The following is a 22,271-nucleotide window of genomic DNA, read 5'->3' as shown; positions in this document are numbered from 1 at the left end:
CTTCTTTCCCTTTGTTTAATTCTTTTTGTTTAATCATGAAAGCTATGATTTTGGTCCTGAGTGTAGTAAACCACTGTCACTCACCTCACCCCCTAACATCTAATATGTAGTATTCTCATTAGAGTGATTTTCTAAATATTCTGTAATGGTAGCTTAATTTCCTCATTAACTCAACAATTATTTTTAAACGTTATTTAACTCAAATAGCCTGTTGGTTTGTTAGTTTGTTTAATCCTTTGTGGTCGGAAAATACAGCCTGTAAAATTTCTACTTTTTAAAATATGTGGGTGTTTTCGTTGTAAACTGACACTAAATCAATTTTTGTAAATGTTCCATGAACATTTGAAAATAATGTATATTCCCCACAGGCAACAAAAACGTCTCTTCAGCTTACCAATTATATTATTCAATTATTTTTTGTCATTCTCCTAGTTTTATCTTTAAATATTCAAACACATATCTTAATCTACACTGCTCTATCAATATTAAAATAGAACTGTTATTAAATTATTGAATTAATTAAAATTATTAAAATATTTACATTACCCAAATAATATGAAAAATGTATTATATTCTGATTTCCTTTCCCCTTCCCTCCACTAATTTTTATTGAAATAATGTGGAATTTTTAGATACGGATTATTTTTATAAAGTCTTTATGTTATGTAACTTTTATTTTTAAAATTCCTTTTTTAACATTTACATTGTTTTATACCTATATTTATTATAATTATTTACACTATAGATTATTTTATTGGTTTTATTATTCTCTGCACGTTTTCCTCTCCTTTGAATCTTCACTTTGAGTTACTTAGTGGTATGAATAAATTTATTCATTTATATCAATATTCATTTATTGAAAGGGGTACCTCTTCAAGCAAGTTATTTTTGGCTGGAAGGATGGAGGACTTGTATGCATGAGATGGGTACTTCAAATCCATTAATATCTGAAAATGACTTTCTGTTGCTCTCACAGCTGAATAACATTATTTTATACAGAATTCTTTGTTTTTACTCTTCCCCTTCAAAACCCTAAAGATATTACTTCCTGTCCTCAGGTAGTTAGTGTTATTGAGGAGAATCTGATGCCAGTCTATTGACATTATTTTCTTACGCTCTGTGAATAGCCTACTTTTCTCTCTCTCTTTATATCCTCATAGATTTTTTTCTTCCCCACTATCTTTGAAAGTCAGAGGTCACCAAGAAAAATGTAGGTGTAAGTCTCTTTCCATTAAAAATCCATTATATTCAATTAGTCCTTTTAAGCTACAGACGTAAGGCTTTCTTCAGCTGAGGCAACTTTTCTTCTATTATAATTTCTTCTATTCTTTCCTCTCTTCCTGAAATTCCTATTCCAAGTATAATTTAGCTCCTAGGTATGCCATGATACTTATTGTTTGAGCAATCATATTCACTTCTGTTTTCCTTTACTTCTGAGATCTTCCTGTTTCTTGTAAGTTTGAAAATGTCTGAGGTAAATGACAGGAGCAGGTCATGGACAGGATATGACAGGCCCTTCCCAGAGGCCTGAGAAGTCACGGGCCAGGTGTGGAGGGTAGCTGTGTAGTCATCATCTACTTTTCAGTGGAAAGCACAAGCAGCAGTCAGCACGCGGAGGATACCAGAAGGATGCTCTGAACTGTGGGGAAGAGCAGAGAGACCTGCAGGCCAGACTGAGACCAAGAGAGCCTGGAGACTCAACTCCACATCCCCGTATGCACACCGAACCCAGGAGCCAAGCAGGTGACTCGGGAACACGGTCTGAGGACAAACAGAGGGGAGTCTGAAAGCAAGCTTATCAAAGGAGGTAAAACAAACCAGAGAGCAGGCTCTGAGCAGACCAGGAGTCATGTAAAGCTTTCCAGGTGTGTTTTGTCCCTGCGCTCATGGGAGAACGGGAAAGATCTGGGCCAGAAAAGGACCATTCTTGCATTTGATCCACATGCCAACCCCATGAGATAGGCATAATTAGCCCTATTTTATAGGCAAGGAGATTGAGTCTTGATGGGGACAACTTTTTCAAGATCCTCCACTAGTAAACAGTGAAGTCAGAATTTGAACCCACATCCATGTGTCCAGAGTGTGAGTTTTCCTGTGGTGTCACATTGCCTTATCTGGCATTTTATATATATATATATATATACACTGTAACAATGTAGCATTATTTTTTTTTTAACCTGCTCCTCATAACCAGTAGAAAGCTAGTGCCCTTCCTGGCATTATTCAGTGCACTGCCTTCCAGAAATGAAGACGATTTTTTTCAGGTGTTTTCTATTTGAGAGTGACTCTATAAGGAACAGAAGTTCACTAAGTTTGCCACAAAGAATGGATCTTTTGGTGTAAGGACGAGAGCAGCCTTGCCCCTGTTCTCCTCTCATTGCCTCTCATGGTCTCTACTGACGCGCTTGCTCTGGCTCCTCCTGTTGTTGTGACTGCCGTGCCCAATGGATCAGCAAACTGGGAAGGGCAAGAGCTACAGCTCCCACTGCACCAAGTTCCAGGCCTCAGTTCCTGATGCTACGGCCTCAGCAAGACCACTGATGAAACTCTCCGTATCTTTTTTTTTTTTTTAACTTTTATTTATTTTTGGCTGCATTGGGTCTTCATTGCTGTGCGCGGGCTTTCTCTAGTTGTGGCGAGTGGGGGCTACTCTTCATTGCAGTGTGCAGGCTTCTCATTGCGGTGGCTTCTCTTGTTGCGGAGCACAGGCTCTAGGCGCGCGGGCTCAGTAGTTGTGGCGCATGCGCTTAGTTGCTCCGTGGCATGTGGGATCTTCCCGGACCAGGGCTCGAACCCTTGTCCCCTGCATTGGCAGGCAGATTCTCAACCACTGCGCCACCAGGGAAGTCCTCTCCATATCTTTGTGCAATTTCTTTCCCCTCGCTTTCCCCGACTATATGGCTGCCTTTGTCTGACTTGCGTCAGTGCCCGAAGCTGCTGTGCTCTTGTTCCGTCTTCATTTGGGTTTTCAGTTCCCTTTTAAGGTGCGTTTTTCTGACAGCCTGCCAGTGAGTCACTCCTCCTCTAGTAAGTAGACATCATGTTCTTGTGTACCTTTGATTGATTTGTTTCCATTTCTCCAAACCTGGGGAAATAGAGCATGTCTTTTATAGATCGAATATAAGAATCAAAAGGATTGTGTACAGAAATGCCTTTCTCTTAAACCTCCACAGTGACTTCCTGTTGCCTATGTAACAAATGACCACAAGCTTAGCAGCTTAAAACAACAGAAATACATTCTGTTACAGTTCCGCAGGTCAGAATGAGTCTTAAGGGACTAAAATCAAGGTGTCAGCTGGGCTGGTTCCTATGGGAGGCTCCAGGGCAGAATTCATTCCTTGCCTCTTTCTCTTAGAGAGGCTTCCAGAATTCCTTGGCTTCTGGCGTCATCATTCCAGTCTCTGCTTCTGTGGTCACACTTCCTCCTCCACTGTAGCCAAAAATCTCCCTGTGTAATTACTCTTCTAGGACACTTGTGATTACATTTAGGACTCAGCCAGAGAACCCAAGATAATCTCACCATCTTAAGATCTTTAACTTAATGACATCTGCAAAGTTCCTTTTGCCATATAAGATAGCATTCACAGATTCCAAAGATTCAGTTGTGGACTTCTTGGGGAGGTATTATTCAGTCTACTGAAGTCCACTCTCTGGCTTCCAAAGATTCATCTCTATCCTATATACATTCACCCCATCCTGACATCCCCAAAATTCTCAACCCATTATAGCATCAACTCGAAGTCCAAAATTATCAACTCCAAATCTAAATTAAGTATGGGTAAAACTTGGCATACGATCCACCCTGGGGCAAAATTCCATCTGTGGAACTAGAAGTCAAGTTATCTGCTCCAAAAATACAGTGGTGAGACAGGCATAGGATAACAGTTAGACACATTCCCATTTTAAAGGAGGAAAAAAAATGGAAGGAAGAAAGGAGTCACCAGTCCCAAGCAATTTCAAAATCCAACTGGGAAAACTTCATTAGTTTTCAAGGTCTGGGGAATAATCTGTGACTCAAGGATCCACACAGCTCCGCAGTCTGAGCCAAAGCTCTTCTTCTCAGAGTCATTACTCTATTGTCCTGAAGGGAAGAACACTTTGTAGCTGACTAGTTTTATCATCCTGCTCCTGCCTGTAGAAATTTTAGAGTCCAATAGCCTTCCTTCGTTTTATCTTGTCTGTGTCCCTTTCGATTCTAGCTAGCAGCATTTCTTTTTTTTTTTTTTTGCGGTACTCAGGCCCCTCACCTCTGTGGCCCCTCCCGTTGCAGAGCGCAGGCTCAGCGGCCATGGCCCACGGGCCCAGCCGCCCCACGGCATGTGGGACCCTCCCGGGCCGGGGCACAAACCCGCGTCCCCCCCATCAGCAGGCGGACCCCCAACCACTGCACCACCAGGGAAGCCCCAGCCAGCAGCATTTCTAATGTAACATTCTCAAAACCTTTGTATATTACCCATGCATGTCCCAGGGATTCACTCCATTAGATAAGAGAGTCCTCCAGAGATCTTTTCTGGATAATCTCATTTCTATTCCTGGTTTCTGCTGAGATGGCCAAGTGGCACATCTAATCTCTTCGGCACTAGCAAAAGGCTGTCCAGTCCCACCCTTGGCCTTCTGTTCAGAACACGCTTTCCTGATAGTGAATCTCCTAATTATAGCATCTTGTGCAGTCTGGGTAGGGTAAGAGTCCTTGATGTAAACTTCTAGGCATTTCGAGTTCTCCGCACGCATGGGTGAAGCAGCTGCAGGAGCCCAAGGGCAGTCTTCTAAAAAACAGTAGGTGTGAGCTGCTAGGATCAAAACATACAGAGGCTGGGGGGTGTGCACACCAAATAGTTAAGAGAGTATGAGATCTAAGTGAGACCAACAGCATCAGCATCATATTATAAAAGTGATACAGCAGAACCGGTGTGACGGCTTATGGAAGTAGGATACAATGCTGCTGCATTCTCTTGGCAGAAATACTCTCTTTTCTTCTATCTGAAACAGTGCTGCTTCATACAGCCTCCTTGCTCTGGAATGTTTCTTAGAGGTTAGGGATATTTAAATATTGGAAGATAACAAGTTCTCACCACAGTATTCCATGAATCCCATCCCCTCCGTACACCCTTCCAGCCCTGGTAGTGGTTATGGTCTTAATCATCTCTTAGCACATACTCATCATTTCTCTCTGGCAAGCCTGTTAATTGCTCTGATGGAGGCGTGGAGCCACCAAGCACAGTCCCACAGGACGACGTAATTGGTGTCGGGTTATGACACTGGACATCTTCTGTGTCCTGAGCAAATGGCATCCACTTAATCCATCTGTCATGTGGGGGAGTGATTCTGACAGGTCACGTTCCATAATGGCTCCACTACTATTTATAGAACCAGTGGATGATTGCACGTGAGCAGCTCCAATCTTTTGTTACCTGATTGAATTCACAATGTCGGTACAGCCCGTTGTTTCTCCCCACAGTAATAAGTGACATGCTTTTTCAGTCCCCTTGCTTCCTCTCATTGGTGTCCAGAGGGCAGCGGCTAAGTGCAGGTTTGCATCTTCTCTGACCTTTCCTGTGAACCCACAAGGGGCGGGCCTGGCCTGGTTCCAGGCTGGCGGTGCCCCTCGGGCAGACTTGGACCCTGCCCTTGAGGAACTGACACACTGCTATGGACTGAATTGTGTATCCCCCCAAAATTCATATGTTGAAGCCCTGACTCCCAATGTGTTGTAGATAAGACATTTAGGAGGTAATTAAGGTCAAACAAGGGAATAAAGGTGGGGTCTTCGTCTGATAGGATTGGTGGTCTTATAAGAAGAGGAAGAGTGGGCAATGTCTCGCTCCCTCTTCCCGTTCTCATATTCGGCTGGCCAAAAAGTTTGTTCGGGTTTTCCATAAGATGTTACGGAAAAACCCGAACGAAATTTATGGCTAGCCCAATACATTGAAGAAAGGCCATGTGAGGACACAGAGAGAAGGAGGCTTGTCTGCAAGCCAGGGAGAAAAGCTCTCACCAAAAACCAAACCCGCCAGATCTTCATCTGGGACTTCTCGCCTCCAGAATTGTGAGAAACTTAATTTCTGTTGTTTAAGCCACACAGTCGGTGGTATTTTGTTATGGTAGCCCTAGCAGGTAAGACACACATATGTACAGAAATAAAGAAATATGTCAGCCCAGAGAGTAAGGTCTTGACCCCCCACTCCCAGCCCTGGGGTAGTACACACGTTTGTATGTAAATCCTCTATTTGTGTGCCCTTTGAATTGTGGCTGCCCTATTGCTTGTTTTTTTCCTAAAAGCCTGACTGAGATACTGGTTTCCAGGGCCTGTATTTGGACTGGTCACTTTGTCCTGTGACTTTCCCATGGCATCTGGCAGGACTCTTTTCCATTTGGATCTTCTACACCCCAACCCTAAAGCCGCTCACTTAGACAAGTGTGCTGGGTCGGCCCAGAAGCCATTCCCCTTCAGGGTCATTCACTCGCCCAGATCAGAACCCCGGACTCAAGCAAGCTCACCTCCAGCCGCCCCAAGAGCGTAGCACATGGAGCATCTGGCTTGCGCAGGCGCCATGCTGAAGGATGGGTCAACTCTGTTGGGGACCACTGAGCTGGCCCGTGGGAAGACCAGTTCCTCAGCTCCCAGGGAACGGCAGCTGAGTTCAGCGTTGCATCACTCCCGGGTGTCAGGTCCTCCCTGGGAAACGGGGCTGGAAGGGACATGTGCCAGCCCAGTAATTAACATTAATGAGCACACTCCATCTGGAGGGTGGAAAGATGAATCTGTTCTTTGCATCCAAGTTCTTGGCATTCATTCCAGCTGGAAGCATCCAGAAAATGCTGATAATCTTCCTCTGGGGCATGTTACCAGGTTATAGGGACCAATTCTCGCCCCATACAAGACACGGGAGGGTCACGAGACAATTTCTCTGAGGTCTGACTTTTACAATTGGTGCAGGGTATCTGATATTAACTTAAGGCAGACCGTTGGCCAGGGATTTCAGAGTCTGTGTTTGAGAGGTCACACTGGGTGCAGCTGTGAAACACAAGAGCATGAAACTCCAGCATGTCCCTCCATCCCTGAGAGCAACCAAGGACCATGTGGCATCGGTACATGTGGCCCAAAGCACAGACCTGGCTGGGGTCAGAAATGGGAGTGTGCTCCAAGGTCAGCTATGCTTTCACTCTGAGATGCTGAGAAACCCCTCCCCCTCCCTCAATTCCAGTCTCTTCATTTCTGAAACGGAGAGAGGTGGACTAGATCCGTATTTTCAAAGTATGGTCCAAGGAACCCTAAAAGTTCTGTGGGTGCCCTGAGTGGAAAATGGACACCACACTCAAGACGGTGTCACCACTGGATAGGGTGAGAGGAAGTGGTCCTGCATGCTCTAGTAGTTACAACAGAGGGATATATTTCTGGAAAAAGAAAAGACGAAAAGCAAACATGATTAGGCAATACAACTGTCCCTCAGTAGCTGTGGGGAGTCTGTTCCAGGATTCCACTGGATACCAAAATCCACAGATGCTCAAATCCGTTATATAAGATGGCATAGTATTTGCATGTAATCTATGCACGTCCTTCTACATACTTTAAATCGTCTCTAGATTCCTCATGATACCCAATACAATGTAAACACCATGTAAATAGTGGCAAATACAATGTCTATGTATTGAATACCTCCAGATGAGAGGGATGTCTGAGGACCTCATAACAGTAGTTGTCTGTCTGGAAATGAACTGGATTGCTTGGAGACAGAAGTCGTTAAAAACGGTTCTTCGTGGTTTTCTTCTTGTACTTTTTGAATTTTGAACTGTGTATGAGTATTGTTTTATACAACGATGTTAAATATGATCCACAAATAATTAAAAATAGAATTACCGTTGATCCAGCAACTCCACTTGTGCAAAAGAATTGCAACAGGAGAAGGCTCTAGACGCTGTGAAGCAGGAGGCACTTGGGATCGTCCGCAGGATCGGGACGCTACAGAGGCCGCCACGGAGCCTGCCGGAGCCACCCTTCCTACTGCTGCTGCCGCCGCTGCCCGAATCGGAACCGGTGGGCCGCAGCTGCCGGCAATGCCGCAAAGGAAGAGGAATGCAGGCAGTAGTTCAGATGGAACCGAAGATTCCGATTTTTCTACAGATCTCGAGCACACAGACAGTTCAGAGAGTGATGGTACATCCCGGCCATCTGCCCGAGTCACCCGCTCCTCGGCCCGGCTAAGCCAGAGTTCCCAAGATTCCAGTCCTGTTGGAAATTTGCAGTCTTTCGGTACCGAGGAACCTGCTTATTCTACCAGGAGAGTGACGCGTAGTCAGCGGCAGCCGACCCCAGTGACCCCGAAACAATACCCGCTTCGGCAGACTCGTTCATCTGCCTCAGAAAGTGAGCAAGTGGTTGACTTTTCAGATAGAGAAACTAAAAATACAGCTGATCATGTGAGTCTCCACCTCGAACGCCAGCTGGAAATGCCCCTTCTTCTGAGTCTGATATAGACATCTCCAGCCCCAACGTGTCTCACCATGAGAGCACTGCCAAGGATGTGTCCCTGAAGGACTCAGGCAGTGATCTCTCTCATCGCCCCAAGCGCTGCCACTTCCGTGAAAGCTACAATTTCAGCATGAACGGTCCTACACCAGGCTGTGACTCCCTAGGACACCTTACAGGAAAACACGAGAGACATTTCTCTACATCAGGATGCCCTCTCTATCGTAACCTCTCAGCTGATAAATGCAAACTGAGAGCACAGAGCCAGGATAAGCAGAAAGAAGAAAGGATGCTGTCCCACAGGCAAGATGGCAACAACAGGCATGCAACCAGGCACCAGGTACCAACAGAGAGGCAGTTGCAATATAAGGAAAAGGTTGCTGAACTCAGGAAGAAAAGAAATGCTGGGCTGAGCAAAGAACAGAAAGAGAAATATATGGAACACAGGCAGACCTATGGGAACACTCGGGAACCTCTCCTGGAAAACCTGACTAGCGAGTATGACGGATCTTTTCGGAAGAGCACAAGCCCGGGCTTCAGAGGGTCTGGAGAAGTTAAGGCTGCAAGGCCACATCACAGGGGGGAGCAACATGATTAAAACGATTGCTTTTTGTCACTATGAGCTTGATACTTGGTACCATTCTCCCTATCCTGAGGAATATGCATGACTGGGATGTCTTTACATGTGTGAATTCTGTTTAAAATACATGAAGAGCCAGACAATATTCCACTGACACATGGCTAAGTGTGTGTGGAAACACCCACCTGGAGATGAGATATAATGCAAAGGTTCAATCTCTGTGTTTGAAGTGGATGGCAAGAAAAACAAGATCTACTGCCAAAAACTGTGCCTGTTGGCCAAGGTTTTTCTGGACCACAAGACATTATACTATGATGTAGAACCCTTCCTGTTCTATGTTATGACAGAAGCAGACAACACTGGTTGTCACCTGATTGGATAGTTTTCCGAGGAAAAGAATTCATTCCTCCACCACAATGTATCCTGTATCCTTACCATGCCTCAGTACATGAGACAGGGCTATGGCAAGATGCTCATTGATTTCAGTTATTTGCTTTCCAAAGAGGAAGCAAAAGTTGGCTCCCCAGAACGTCCACTCTCAGATCTGAGGCTCATAAGCTACTGCAGTTACTAGAAGAAGTGCTTCTTCATTACCTGCATAATTTCCAAGGCAAAGAGATTTCTACCAAAGAAATTAGCCAGGAGACAGCTGTGAATCCCGTGGACATTGTCAGCACTCTGCAAGCCCTTCAGATGCTCAAATATTGGAAAGGAAAACACCTCGTTTTGAAGAGACAGGACCTGATTGATGAGTGGATAGCCAACGAGGCCAAAAGATCCAACTCCAATAAAACCATGGATCCAAGCAGTTTAAAAGGGACCCCTCCGAAGGCCACTTAAAGTGACCGGTTACTCCGAGCCAGCAAACCCCAGCAGTAGGAGTCTGTACTCTAGGGATCTGTCTGTCATTTGTGTTGCTCTTGTGATTGGCAAGTACAGTATCCTTTGGGAAGGCCATCCCCCTCAGGACTGTCCTGGCTCTGACCTTCGTGTACCCTGCAGACGCTGGTTCTGAGGAGCTGTTGTTCGGCCTCAGTGAGGTTGCCTGGATGGGATCTGTATTAGACTTGAGTGCAGATCCCTCGTGGCACTGACCCAAGGTGTTCTGTTTTGGTACTGTACCTGTCCAGTCACTGGTTCTCTCCTCTGGCCCCATGAGGTCGTGTCGTATCTTCTAAACCTTGTAATAGTACTTCTTGCCACCCGGTCACCAGGCCACCAACTATGGTTACCGCCACCAGGACCTTCCCAGTTATTCCTTACGTGTGTGTTTGGAGGGGCAGGAAGAGGTAACACTTCTGAGTGTGTGTGTGTGCTGGGAGGGGTCCCTTCCCTTTGGGTTCCTCTCACTTTAAGTTTTTTCCTCCATTTTTACTGAAAGACCTGTTTTTGATCAGTATCAGGCTGACCAGAGCCAGACAATTTTGAAGACTCGCAGGGATTAGTCTTGGTTACAGCACATTATCTGAATGCGATGGAGAAAAGAATTGAGAGGTGGCGATTCTGTACTTGGATTTGAGTTCACCTGTGGGCAGTGGGCAACGTCTTGGTGGAAGGGAATGGAATGCTACTTTTTGCCTCACCAGAAAGCGCTCAGTAGTAAACATTTTCTTCTCTTTACTCCCTGCCCGTTTTTACGTTTGCAGGTGCCCAAATAATTTCCAGTTCTCCCTTTCATGCTGCATGTTAACTGGTTAATTATACTGCAGAGACCTTTTCACCAGTACCAGTCTGATATAGCACACCTATGCTTCCACATAAGTTACATTGCTTTTGTCTGAACATCCTTGGAGAAGTGACTGAAAATGACTTCCGTGTCTCAGCCCATGACTCAGCAAGGCAGAATGGTCACCGCTGCCAGGCTTTGCTTTTCAACACTGCCTCCCCCTCCCCCTAGGACTAAAGTGCTTATGCCCTTCCAAGAACTCCTCCTCCATTTCCTTTTTGGGATTTACCACCATTCCCCCATTCTCTGGCCTCCTATATTTGGTGTTGTTTAAGTGAAGGAAGAGATGCTCCCTCTAATTTCTCTCTAGCCCATTATAACCTGCTACCTTGGGGCAGCTTTTGATGTACGTCATGTCACCCTTTCCTGCAACACCACTGTCTTCATGTGGAGCCCTCACCGCAATCCCAACTTTGGTCACGTGTGCCTTTCTCTTGTCATCTTTGTACACGGTTTATATTCACTGTGGGTCGGGGGGAGCTAATTTTAAGCATGTTCAGTGGCAGCTCCCTGCCAGTTTCAGTGTCACTGTTAAAATTTATCCAAAAGCAACTTCACTGGGGGTTTTCTTAAGGGGTAAAGCCTTTTACAGAAGCTAACCCTTCCCCACATGTGGTAGAATGTGCTGTTCTATATCTACTCCTCAGTAAAGCATGTTCTCTGTTCAAAAAAAAAAGAATTGCAGCAGGGTCTCAAAGAGATGTTTGTACACCCATGTTCACAGCAGCATTATTCACAATAGCCAAGAGATGGAAACAACCCAAGCGTACATCAGTGGATGAATGGATAAACAAGACGTGGTATATTCATACAAGAGAATATTTATTCAGCCTCTAAAAAAGAGAGAAGATTCTGACATTCACTGAGTGACTCCTGAGGACATTACACTAAGTGAAATAAGGCAGTCACAAAAAGAAAAGTACTGTGTCTTTCCACTTATATGAGGTCCCTAGAGCATAGGACTGTGGATGCCAGGGACTGAGGGGAAGGGGGAATGGGGACCCGTTGTTTCCTGGGCACAGAGTTCAGTTTTGCAAGATGAAAAGAGTTCTGGAGATGGATGGTGGTCATGGCTATACAACGATTTGAACGTCCTAAAGCCACCGAACTGTGCACTTCACAACAGTCACTATGGTAAATTTTATGTCATGTATATTTCACCACAATCTTTTTAATGTTATATTTTTCATTTTTAAAATTAATTTGTATTGGAGTATAGTCGCTTTAAAATGTTGTATTAGTTTCTACTGTACAGCAAAGTGAATCAGCTATATGTGTACATATATCCCCTCTTTTTCGGGTTTCCTTCCCACTTGGGTCACCACAGAGCATTGAGTCGAGTCCCCCGTGCTATCCAGCAGGTTCTCATTAGTTATCTGTTTTACACATAGTAATGTATGTATGTCAATCCCAATCTCCCAATTCAGCCCAGTTGTTTCATAGGCACAGAGTTTCAGTCTGGCAAGATGAAAGGATTTCTGGAAGTGGATGGTGGTGATGTCTGTACAACGATTTAATGTCCTAAAGCCACCGAACTGTGCACTTAACCACGGTCACTATGGCAAATTTTATGTCATGTATATTTCACCACAATTTTTTTTAATGTTATATATTTTAAAAGAGAGAAGGAAAGAAAAAACAGCATCAGAATAAACTGTGGTTGCTCCCACCACCATGCTCAGGGAGAAGCTGCCCAGGCCAGACCTTCCTGCCAGCCCAGCTCATGGCTGGGAGTGGGCATCTTGGGAGGTAATCAGCCTTCTTCTGTCCTATTCTGTTCCAGCTGCTGCCAGTGTGGGTACCTGCTCTATAAGGGAAAGGCCACTGCTCTCACTGACTCCCAGCTGTGATGTCTGGTCACTCCCCCTCCCTCCTGGAGCAGCCCCACCCAGGGTGCGAGCCCACCCAGTGGCCCTTGTGAAGTGGTGATCACTCCGACCAGCAGGTCAGTGCCCTCTGGAAAGGGGTGAGGATGGAGACGATGTCTGAAAGAGGGGCAAGCGGGACTTCCCAGGCGGTCCAGCTCCTCTAACACAGGGGGCATGGGTTTGATCCCTGGCCAGGGAACTAAGATCCCACGTGTCATGTGGCACGGCCAAAAAAACTTTAAAAAAAAAAAAAAAGGAGGGGAAAGCATAGTCACCTGTGGTTACAGATATGTCAGGACCAGCCAGCCCAGGGTTGCATAGGTGCCCTTCTGAAGTTGCAAAGTGGGTGGGGGAGATGGGTCCCCACTTTACTTTCCATCAGAGAAGAGAGAGGCATGCAGAGGCCTAGGGTTTGGGATGTGGGGCCTTGGGTAAGTCATTTCCCCCCTTTCTGTAACTCAGTTTCCACGTTTATAAAATGGGCATATTGATACACGGCTAACATGCCTCCTGGGCTGTCGTGAGGATCAAATAATAAACTGGATGTGAAAGCACAATGTACAGCTCAAGGGCTCTGAAAATTCAGCGGGGGGTGGGCGGGGGAGGGGGGTGATGATAACGAGCAGCAGTGCCCCTCGTCCTAAGCTCTCCCTGACCGCTGGGCTGCAAGGACGTGACCTGCCATCTTGGTCTGCTCTGGGGCACCCACAGGGCCAGGGACCATGCTAGATGCACTGAATCCTCACACCCTTGTGATGCAGCCTCGTGCCCTGTATTATCACAGCAGGGAGGCGTAGGCCTGATACAAGGATAACCTTACACTGCCCAGGACTGCACTGCAAGGCAGCTGGGCTCGGGGTCCACCTGACTGCCAAAACCGTTCTTCCGTCACACCCGCAGATTATCAACTGTGACTCGGGGGCTCAGCAAAGGTCCCTCAGGAGTCCCAGAAGGCCCCCATAGAGGGGGAAGGGATGCAGACCCTCCATGCTGCCTGCCCACCCAACTCTGGGACAGCAGCTCCCCTTCAATCTATTCATGTGTTGGTATTCAACGTTCATTTTCATTTGAAACGTAAGTTCTACTGTTTTAAAATATATATATTAATTACCTAATTTTTAAAAATGCTTTCTGGGGACTTCCCTGGCGGTCCAGTGGTTAGGACTCTGCGCTCCCACTGCAGAGGGCACGGTCTCAATCCCTGGTGGAGGAACTAAGATCCCGCATGCCGATGCAGCACAGCCAAAAATAAACAACGATAATAAAATAAAATAAAATGCTTTCTGATCACCCTCAGTCAGTGGCTTGGCAGAGTTGAAAGCATTATTATAACTCGTCCTAAAGGGTTTCAGAGGGTGGAGGCAACTTCAGGGGCTCCATCCTCAGCAGGTGCTTCCGCTACAGCCCAGCTCTACCCCTGCTGGGACTCCTCTGTCACCTCCCCCACCCGCTAGGACGCACTGGCTGGGCCCTGGCACCTGGGTTGCCTATAAGATTCAGGGCTGAGACCATGTAGGCGCCTGAAAAGGAGGCACGTGACCCTTCCTCTCCTCGCCCTCATGAGGGGGAGGGGAGGGGGAACAGCAGACTCCCACGCCAGGGGGACATATAAGAAGGGGGAGGGCTGTGCCCTGCCCGCACCCCAGGCAAGTTGGCACGACCCTCCGGTCCCCACTGCTATGGCTCTCTGCAGGGGTGGAAGATGGTACCAGTCAACCGTGAGCCGGAGGAGGAGCCTGAAGCCGCTGCCGAGAGATGGACGACCCCACGCCTGAGCCCGTCTTCGTCGACGTGGACAAAGGACTGACCTTGGCCTGCTTCGTCTTCCTCTGCCTTTTCCTCGTCGTGATGATCATTCGCTGCGCCAAGGTCATCATGGACCCTTACAGCGCCATCCCCACATCCACCTGGGAGGAGCAACACCTGGATGACTGAGGCGCCCGCGGGCGGGGGCCGCGGCGAGGGACCGAGAGCCCAGCGCTCTCTGGACAGGGTTGCCCCAGGATGTGCCTCTGTCCCCTGGCCACCGGCTTTCCAGCCCATGGAGGCGAGAAAGGATTTGGCCACCCGGGGATGGAGAAGGTTCACCTTAGCCTTGCCTGCTCTCACAGGAGCAGCAGGGTGAGATGCTCGGGATGCTGTGGGTGTTGCAGTGGTGGGCCAGTCTGGGGATAAGAGCGCTGGACCGGGAGTCAGGAGGCCTGGATTCCAGTCTGGGGAATCACTGTGAGCCTAGGGGGCGGTCATCTTCCCTGGCTCGCGCACACCTTTTGGCATCGGATACGGGACAGTCACCCACCATCATAACAACAGTGGTCTCGTTTTGAGGAAACTCTTGCCCTTAACATGCAAAGTAGCACACACACTGGGAGGCTCCCAGCACAGACGTTCACCTGAGCCCCAGCCCCTTCCCAGTGGGCCAGCAATGGAGCGCGTGGTGACGTGGGAAAGGAGGTGGAAGGTGAACCACCCCAAATTCACAAAAGGCACAGGGGCTGCTTCCCAACAGTATTTTTTTTAACTAAAATATAGAGGGGTATATTTTTCCTGTTATAAATGAAATGTGTATTTTGGAAGTTTGGGAAAATACAGAAAAAATAGAAGGATGGGGGAAAATAACCCTTATAATCCCACTTCCCCAAAGCCGCCATTTTGATATATTTTCTCCCAGCATTTTTTACATGTATTTTTAAATAGTCAAAATCATACCGTGTGCATGACGTTGTATCACTTCATGTTAGAGCATGGACACTTTCTCATTTCATCAAGCACTCTTTATAGCCATCATTTTTACTGGCTGCAGAGTATTCCATCAGGTGGATAAGTCATAGTTTCATAATTATCTCCTTTGGTCTTACATTTCTTTTTTTTTTTTTTCCACTAACTTTTCCTCATGCAAAATTATTTCACCCAGTGACCTCTTGAGAGCACACAGTTATGAGATTAATATCGGACAGGAAGACCTGGCTTCTAGTCCTGTCAGTCACTCTAAGGCTGTGTGACCTTGAGCAAGTCACTTCACCTCTCAGTGCCTCCGTTCCCTGATTTTAAAAAGGGGAGGAAAAGCCTTGCCCTTTTTGTTTTGTGTAAACCTCGTGAATGAAAGGACAGGAGTGGGAGTGCTTTGAATGTAACCGTGCTGTGGGGTGAGACAAGGGATAAGTTGTTTATAATGACTTCTCCCTCTTTTCCCACCCTTCTGACCCCCTCCCACCCCATCACCTATGTCTAAGACCTTGCAGCAAGAATATTGGACCAGAGCCCACAAACCTGGTCCCAAGTCCCAACTCCTCTACTTCCTTGCTATATGACCCCAAATAACTCAGCCTCTCTGAGCCCCCGTTTCCTCATCTGTAACATGAGGGAATAACATCTACCTCACAAGGTTGTTGTGAGGATGAAATGAGAGAACATGGGCAAACATTGGTGTATTTTCTTGATATTACCACCCCAGGAGAAGCCAGGGGTCTGAGCTGGGAGGAAGAGAGGTCTGGCTTCCCCCCTCTCTGCAGAGCCTGGAACCCTGGGCTTTTTTTCAGTTCCACTGCTGAAAGGCCAAATCTCCCAGCCAGGACCACTGGTCAGAGGAATACTCACAGCAACCTCTCCCAGCACCTGACCTCAAGGGATATGGTGTCTATTAATTTATGTAATTATCATGGTCATCGGTATTCCCACAAACATAATATGAAGTTAAACTAGACCACCAGAATTCCCCTTCCTTCTGAATGCATTTATTCCATTCCTCTAAGGCACACCTGCCACCCCCATCAGAAGTGCCCTGCAGCTGTGAAGAAGCTCAAGGTTCCCTTCCCACAACCTGCCTCCCAGCCATGGGTCCCGCTCCATCCCAGGTCACCTGGGAAGTGGGTTTCCAAAGCACCATCACCACTAGGTGACCCCTGAAAGTGAACAAGCCCACGGCTGCTCAGACAGCTTTCCAGGGCATATCCAGCTGTTCCTCCCTCCACACCCTCACTGTGTGTGATGCACAAAGGGACAGCTGGCAAAGGCAGTGGACCAAGGTGCATTGGAGGCTCTGTGTGAGAGGAGGATCTAGAGCAAGGACCTTGTACATTGCCTCAGGCCTAGAGGCAGCCTTCACTCTGCAGCCTACCTCAGAGATACCAAACACTTCTGTGAAAAGCTCATCAGCACGGATGTACAATGCAAATCAGAACCAACGCCCAATCAGCTAATAACAGATCCCAAGGAACAAGAAGAGGTCTTGAAGACCTCACTTGGAGATACTTAGAGCTCTCAGGAGTGAAAAACAGGTGCCTGAGGGCCGTGCTACTCAAACCGTGATGAAGGACAAATAGCATCTACAACATTGAGGGGCTTGTTAGAAATCCAAAATCATGGACCCCTACTCCAGACCTACAGAATCATAATCTCTGGAGATGGGGCCCAGGAATCTCTTAGCAAGAGATTTGTATGCATGTTAAAGTTTGAGAAGCACTACCCTGGGGATCCTTTGGTCTCAATTATTTCTTTTCCACACCTAGATTTGCTAATATTTCCCACTCTATCTCTTGACTCTTTTTTTTTGGTGGCAAAGGGAAATAACATTTCAGAAAAAGATGGAAAATTTCAAACTCACTCCAAATCCAAGCCTCCACAAAATAGTGATCTCTATTGTGTGTCCATGTGTTCCCTTCTAATCCTTGTCCACGTGCAAGATATTTTTTTCATAAAAGCCTTCGGTTACATCATTTAAACCAATATCTCCTAACATTTCGTCATAAGCATGTTTCTGCTACAGTCTTCCTATTTATCATTTTACTGGCTATAAACCACACCATCTAGTGCATGTACATAGTTATCCAGAGTCCTATTAATAAGTACTTAGATTGCCTTCATTTTCCCTATTATACATGTTGCAAAATAAAAAGAAAGAAAGAAAGCTAAAGACAGATATGACGAACCCTGGGCTTGCTCAGGTTGGCGGAGAATAAATATTTAAATAACACCCCCTCCAGCTTAGACACACATGGGGGACGAAGAGTCATCTAAACATTTGATCATATTAAGGGGAAAAACCAACCGAAATGTCAAGCTCCTGCTGTTGCTTTAGCTGCTAAAGGATGGAGGAGATGGTCCTTTGTCATCAGAGCATCTTAGCCAGTTTCTAGCTAGCTGAGATGAAGTTTGGGGTTTTGTATGGAGAGGTAAACTGTCCAGCAAAAGACATGAAGAGAATTTTTGAAGACTGGAAGCTGGCAGAGAGCAAATGAAAAGCATCTGTGGCATTGGCCCTAATCCAGGACTTAAGGCAAAATATGATGAGAGAGAAACTCCCCGCTGCAGGGAAAGGGTGATGGATTTTCCGGACAGTGGTGTCTCGTGGCTGATTTTACGTTGTGGCCTGTTCTGTGCTCTGCTACAGTCCCCCCATGTTACTCCAAACCCTCAGTAAAGTCTGATACACAATCCACTTTGTGGTTGTGGTGTTTGGGGGCAATAAAGACATCTGGAAGGGGGTCAATGTGAAGAAATGTAATCTGGAAAGGGAGAGTCATCCCAGGGACAAGTGAGGTAGCAGAAATAATCAGAAACAGGAAATCAGAAAGCAACTATAGTCCAAGAAGAATTAATTTTAAAAAATCAGAATGACGGTTGCTAGCGTAAATGTGACCCCTGAGAATGCTCAGATGGGCTGATATGAATAATAGCACACTCGTTTTACCAGCCTGGTATATCAATTCCCATCATCTCCATTTCATTTTTTTCCGATTAGTTGCTCAAATATCTACATGCTCTTATTGAATTGAAAGACCCGTGACTCCCTCTCCTATAAAATTGCCCCAGAATTTCGAGGCTAACTCAATCCAAAAGGAGCTGGTCCTAGGGCTTCCCTGGTGGCGCAGTGGTTGAGAGTCTGCCTGCCGATGCAGGGGACACGGGTTCTTGCCCCGGTCCGGGAGGATCCCACATGCCGCGGAGCGGCTGGGCCCGTGAGCCATGGCCGCTGAGCCTGCGCGTCTGGAGCCTGTGCTCCGTGATGGGAGAGGCCACAACAGTGAGAGGCCCGCGTACCGCAAAAAAAAAAACAAAAACAAAAGGAGCTGGTCCTGCTTCCAAATGTCAGGTAGAGAGAATTTCAAAGCCTGGTGTGTCCACTAGTGTGGTTTCACACCCTGCAGTCTAGCTGTTGAAGATGGGTCCTACGTGCGTGATGGATGACAACCTGCAGTGCCCTCTTTGGTTTATAGCCCAGTCTGCTGAGAGGCGCTCGAGCTAAGCTCACTGGTCCACATTCCCATGCTCATTCGTTCTGTCCAAACAGTACAGCCAGGTTGGCTGTGTTCAGAGGGACAGGACGGCCTCGGCCATACCCACTGGCCCCCTGAATCCTCACGTCCTTGATCACCATCAGCTAAGACTCTCCCTCCTTCCTGGGGAGTTTGTCTTTGGGACCCGTATCACTCAGAACCCTAGCAGGAAAGAGATGCACACTCAAAGCATTAAATGAAGAGGGTTTAATGAAAGAATATTCCCAGAGGTTGGGCAGGGTTAAGGGACACGAAAGGGGTTGGCAAAATGCCCATGAAGGGCAGCAGGGTGAGTCCATGACCACTTGGGCCTGAAGCGACAAGGGGAAGGGGTGTTCCCAGAATCCAGTGGAAGCTGTAGCAGTGGGAGAGGAGTCCCCCAACAAAAGCCATGGCCACAGGTGGACAATCAAAGTGCAACCCAGTGAGAAGAGACTATATACCTTGACTTCTCACCTCCTGCCCCCTAATCTCCTATGCCATCGGCCAAGAACAGAAGCTAAAGGACAGGGGACTCTGGGTGATATCCTTCATATATATTAACGAACTAGAGCAAACGAAAACTAACCAGTACACTGCACCCCTATTACCACTCAGCGTCCATCGCGGATGGGGAAAATATGTATGTCCCCAACATAGGGGACATATAAATTCCCATCAACAACCACATTGTCTGAGGCTGCTATCAGTTTAGGTCCACTCCCCCCGGAACTTCCATTGTAACGTATCCACCTCTAGGTGAGTGAATGAAACGATTCCTATAAAGCACAGCTGCTGGAGTCCCGTCTTCTACGGCTGGTCAGGAGGCCTAGGCTGATAACCACAGTGTCATTCTTCTGCCACCCATTCCATATCCCCTCTACCTTCTGGCGGTCCCTCCACTGCCGGAGTCTTTTATCCAGTGGAATGACCCAAATCTTCCTTCACAGAGGATCCAAATTCTCGGGCACTGTCTTTTTTTTGGTTGCCAGTTTCCACTGATCCCCACCCCCTCAAAGAACTTGACAAGGCCTTGAAGGCCTCACCTGGAAGCATTTTTGAATACTCAGGAGAGAACAGGTGCCCTAGGACATCGCTAGTCATGCTACGGTCATAGGACGGATAGCATCAGCGTCACTGGGGAGTTTGCTAGGAATCTAAATGCATACCCCCACCCCAGACCTACAGAGTAGGATATGGGATGAGGAATAACGAGAGATTCCCCAGTGAATCCCTGGGTTCCAGAGCTAGCCCTCCTTGCCCTCATTGTGGAGCAATACCGTTTCTTCTGAGATATTGGAATAAATCACCCTGACAGCACAGTGATCTCCACCTCCTAGTCCAAGATGAGGAGACCCAAATGGCTACAGGATGATCTCAGCTTCCAATTTAACAGACCCATGACTATGTTCCCTGGTGGAAATATTTCTTCTTTGTTACTAGGAATTTCCAAACCCACCAAGTCCAAGGTCACAGGATGGAAAACAAAAATTCTATAACTGGGTTATTAGGTATCATAGTGAGAGGAATCACTCTCGCTTCCATCCCTTGGTTCCCAGACTAGCATCATCCAGCTCAAGGGAAGATGCCAACGTATATTGGTCTCTGGTTTAAGGTGAATACTGCATCCTGTAGGTCAGCCACCATACCCGAGCCTTCCACAGGCCATTCTAAATTTCACTCAAGCCAACTGCTTCTGGGTGATGAGGCATGTGGTAAACCAGTGAATTTCCTGGACATGAACCCACAGCTGCACTTCCTTCACAAGTGAGTTCTCAGGGACTTCCCTGGCGGTCCAGTAGTTAAGACTTCGCCTTCAAATGCAGGAGGTGCGGGTTCGATCCCTGGTTGGGGAGCTAAGATCCCACATGCCTCGGGGCCAAAAAACCAAAACATAGAACAGAAGAAATATTGTAACAAATTCAATAAAGACTTTAAAAATGGTCCACATCAAAAAAAAAAAAAACTTTAAAAAACAAACAGACAAGAAACAAATGGGTTGTCTGGTTGAAGGTCATGTTTGTGAGATACGCTGAGATCAATGAAACACCACAAGCGGCGAGGAGGGCAGAGGTAGCTAATCCGTATGCAGAATACGAATCTATTCCCACCACCCTCCATGATGGAAGGGGTCCAGTGTAATCAACTTGCCAGTGGTGGCTGGCCTGTCTCGCACGACCCATCCCTGGGGAAGGATGCCGTGTATCAGGGGCTGGGCATTGGCTTCATCCTGGGCAGGGTGCATACCCAGAAGTGATGGAAACCAGCCAGGTGGGCCTTAGTGAGGGAAAGCCCATGTTGTTAAACCCATGTACAGCCTCCATCCCTTCCACTACGGTCACTTTGTTCACAGTACCACTGAGAACACACCAGAGTGGAGAGGGGAAGGCATCCTCAGGTTGGGTCATGGTGTCCACCTGATTACTGACAGTCTTCTCTGCAATAGATACCTTTTGATAGGCATTTAGGTGGCACATGAATATCTTCACATTCAGGGCTCCTTCAAAGACATCCTTCTACATACATCTCCTCAAGACTGCCTTGAGTCCTCTCTTCCAATCTTACTGCAGTTGGGTCAGCACTCTGATTCCCCTACTGGGGAAAGTCAGAAGCTCCCAACAGCATCTTTATCTGCCACAGACACTTCCTGTACCATTGGGTCTGCTGGGTCTTAAGGCTCAATTGGTCAGGTAGCTTTTGTCCCAGCCTGAACCGTTCTAGAGCCCTTGATTGCTCTGGGTCCCATTCCGAGCCAGCAGCCTTATGACGTACCCGGTAAATGCAGCAGAGTGGCACACACAAATGTGCTCCACATTGCCTCAAAAGCCCAAAGAGGCCCATCTTCCATGGATGCAAGGAAAAGCAAGGTTTCTCACCTAAGAGGGAATGTCCCAACATGCCCCCGACTGCTGGAACCCTAGAAAGTTCTCCAAGATGGCAGGCTCCTGGACTTCCATAGGGGTTTTCTCTCACCCTCTGGCAAGCACGGGCCATGTGTGGTCCTTGCTACTTCACCAGAGCCGGTTGGCATAATGTCATCTATATAATAGACACTCATGAAGTTCTGTGGGTTGTTAAGGTGAGCAGGGCCCCTACAATACAACAGAGAGAAGGAAAATGGCAAATCCCTGAGGTGATGCAATTAAGGGGTACCACTGTCCCCTGCCCGATGAAGGTGAACTCTTTTTTATTACCTTTATTTTTTTTTTCCTAAAGTAAAAATTCAGTTTATTCATCTGTTTACGACACAGTACTCAGAAGGCAAAGTGTTTCACATCATAGATTTCACTTCCAACTCCTTGGAATGTTCATTTCTTTGACTATAAAGAGAGACTAGATCGGAAAGCCAGGTAATGCTTAGGCAACTAAACTAAGG

General features: G+C 46.9%; 1 protein-coding gene and 1 pseudogene across 1 annotated transcript; both read left to right on the top strand.

Moving 5' to 3' along the window:
- The first annotated feature begins 7,965 nt into the window (after window positions 1-7,965).
- On the top strand, window positions 7,966-10,276 carry LOC101281022 (histone acetyltransferase KAT7-like; annotated as a pseudogene).
- A 2,230-nt stretch (window positions 10,277-12,506) lies between these two features.
- On the top strand, window positions 12,507-22,118 carry CTXND1 (cortexin domain containing 1). The gene is made up of 2 exons (XM_049705112.1): window positions 12,507-12,718; window positions 14,335-22,118. Exon 2 carries the CDS (start codon window positions 14,397-14,399, stop codon window positions 14,574-14,576), a length of 180 nt encoding a protein of 59 aa, XP_049561069.1. The 5' UTR covers window positions 12,507-12,718; window positions 14,335-14,396; the 3' UTR covers window positions 14,577-22,118.
- The last annotated feature ends 153 nt before the right edge of the window (window positions 22,119-22,271 follow it).

The sequence above is a fragment of the Orcinus orca genome, chromosome 2, assembly GCF_937001465.1.
Source record: "Orcinus orca chromosome 2, mOrcOrc1.1, whole genome shotgun sequence".
Lineage (NCBI taxonomy): Eukaryota > Metazoa > Chordata > Mammalia > Artiodactyla > Delphinidae > Orcinus > Orcinus orca.
Note: the sequence above shows the minus strand (reverse complement) of the source record. Positions and strands in the feature narration are given on the sequence as shown.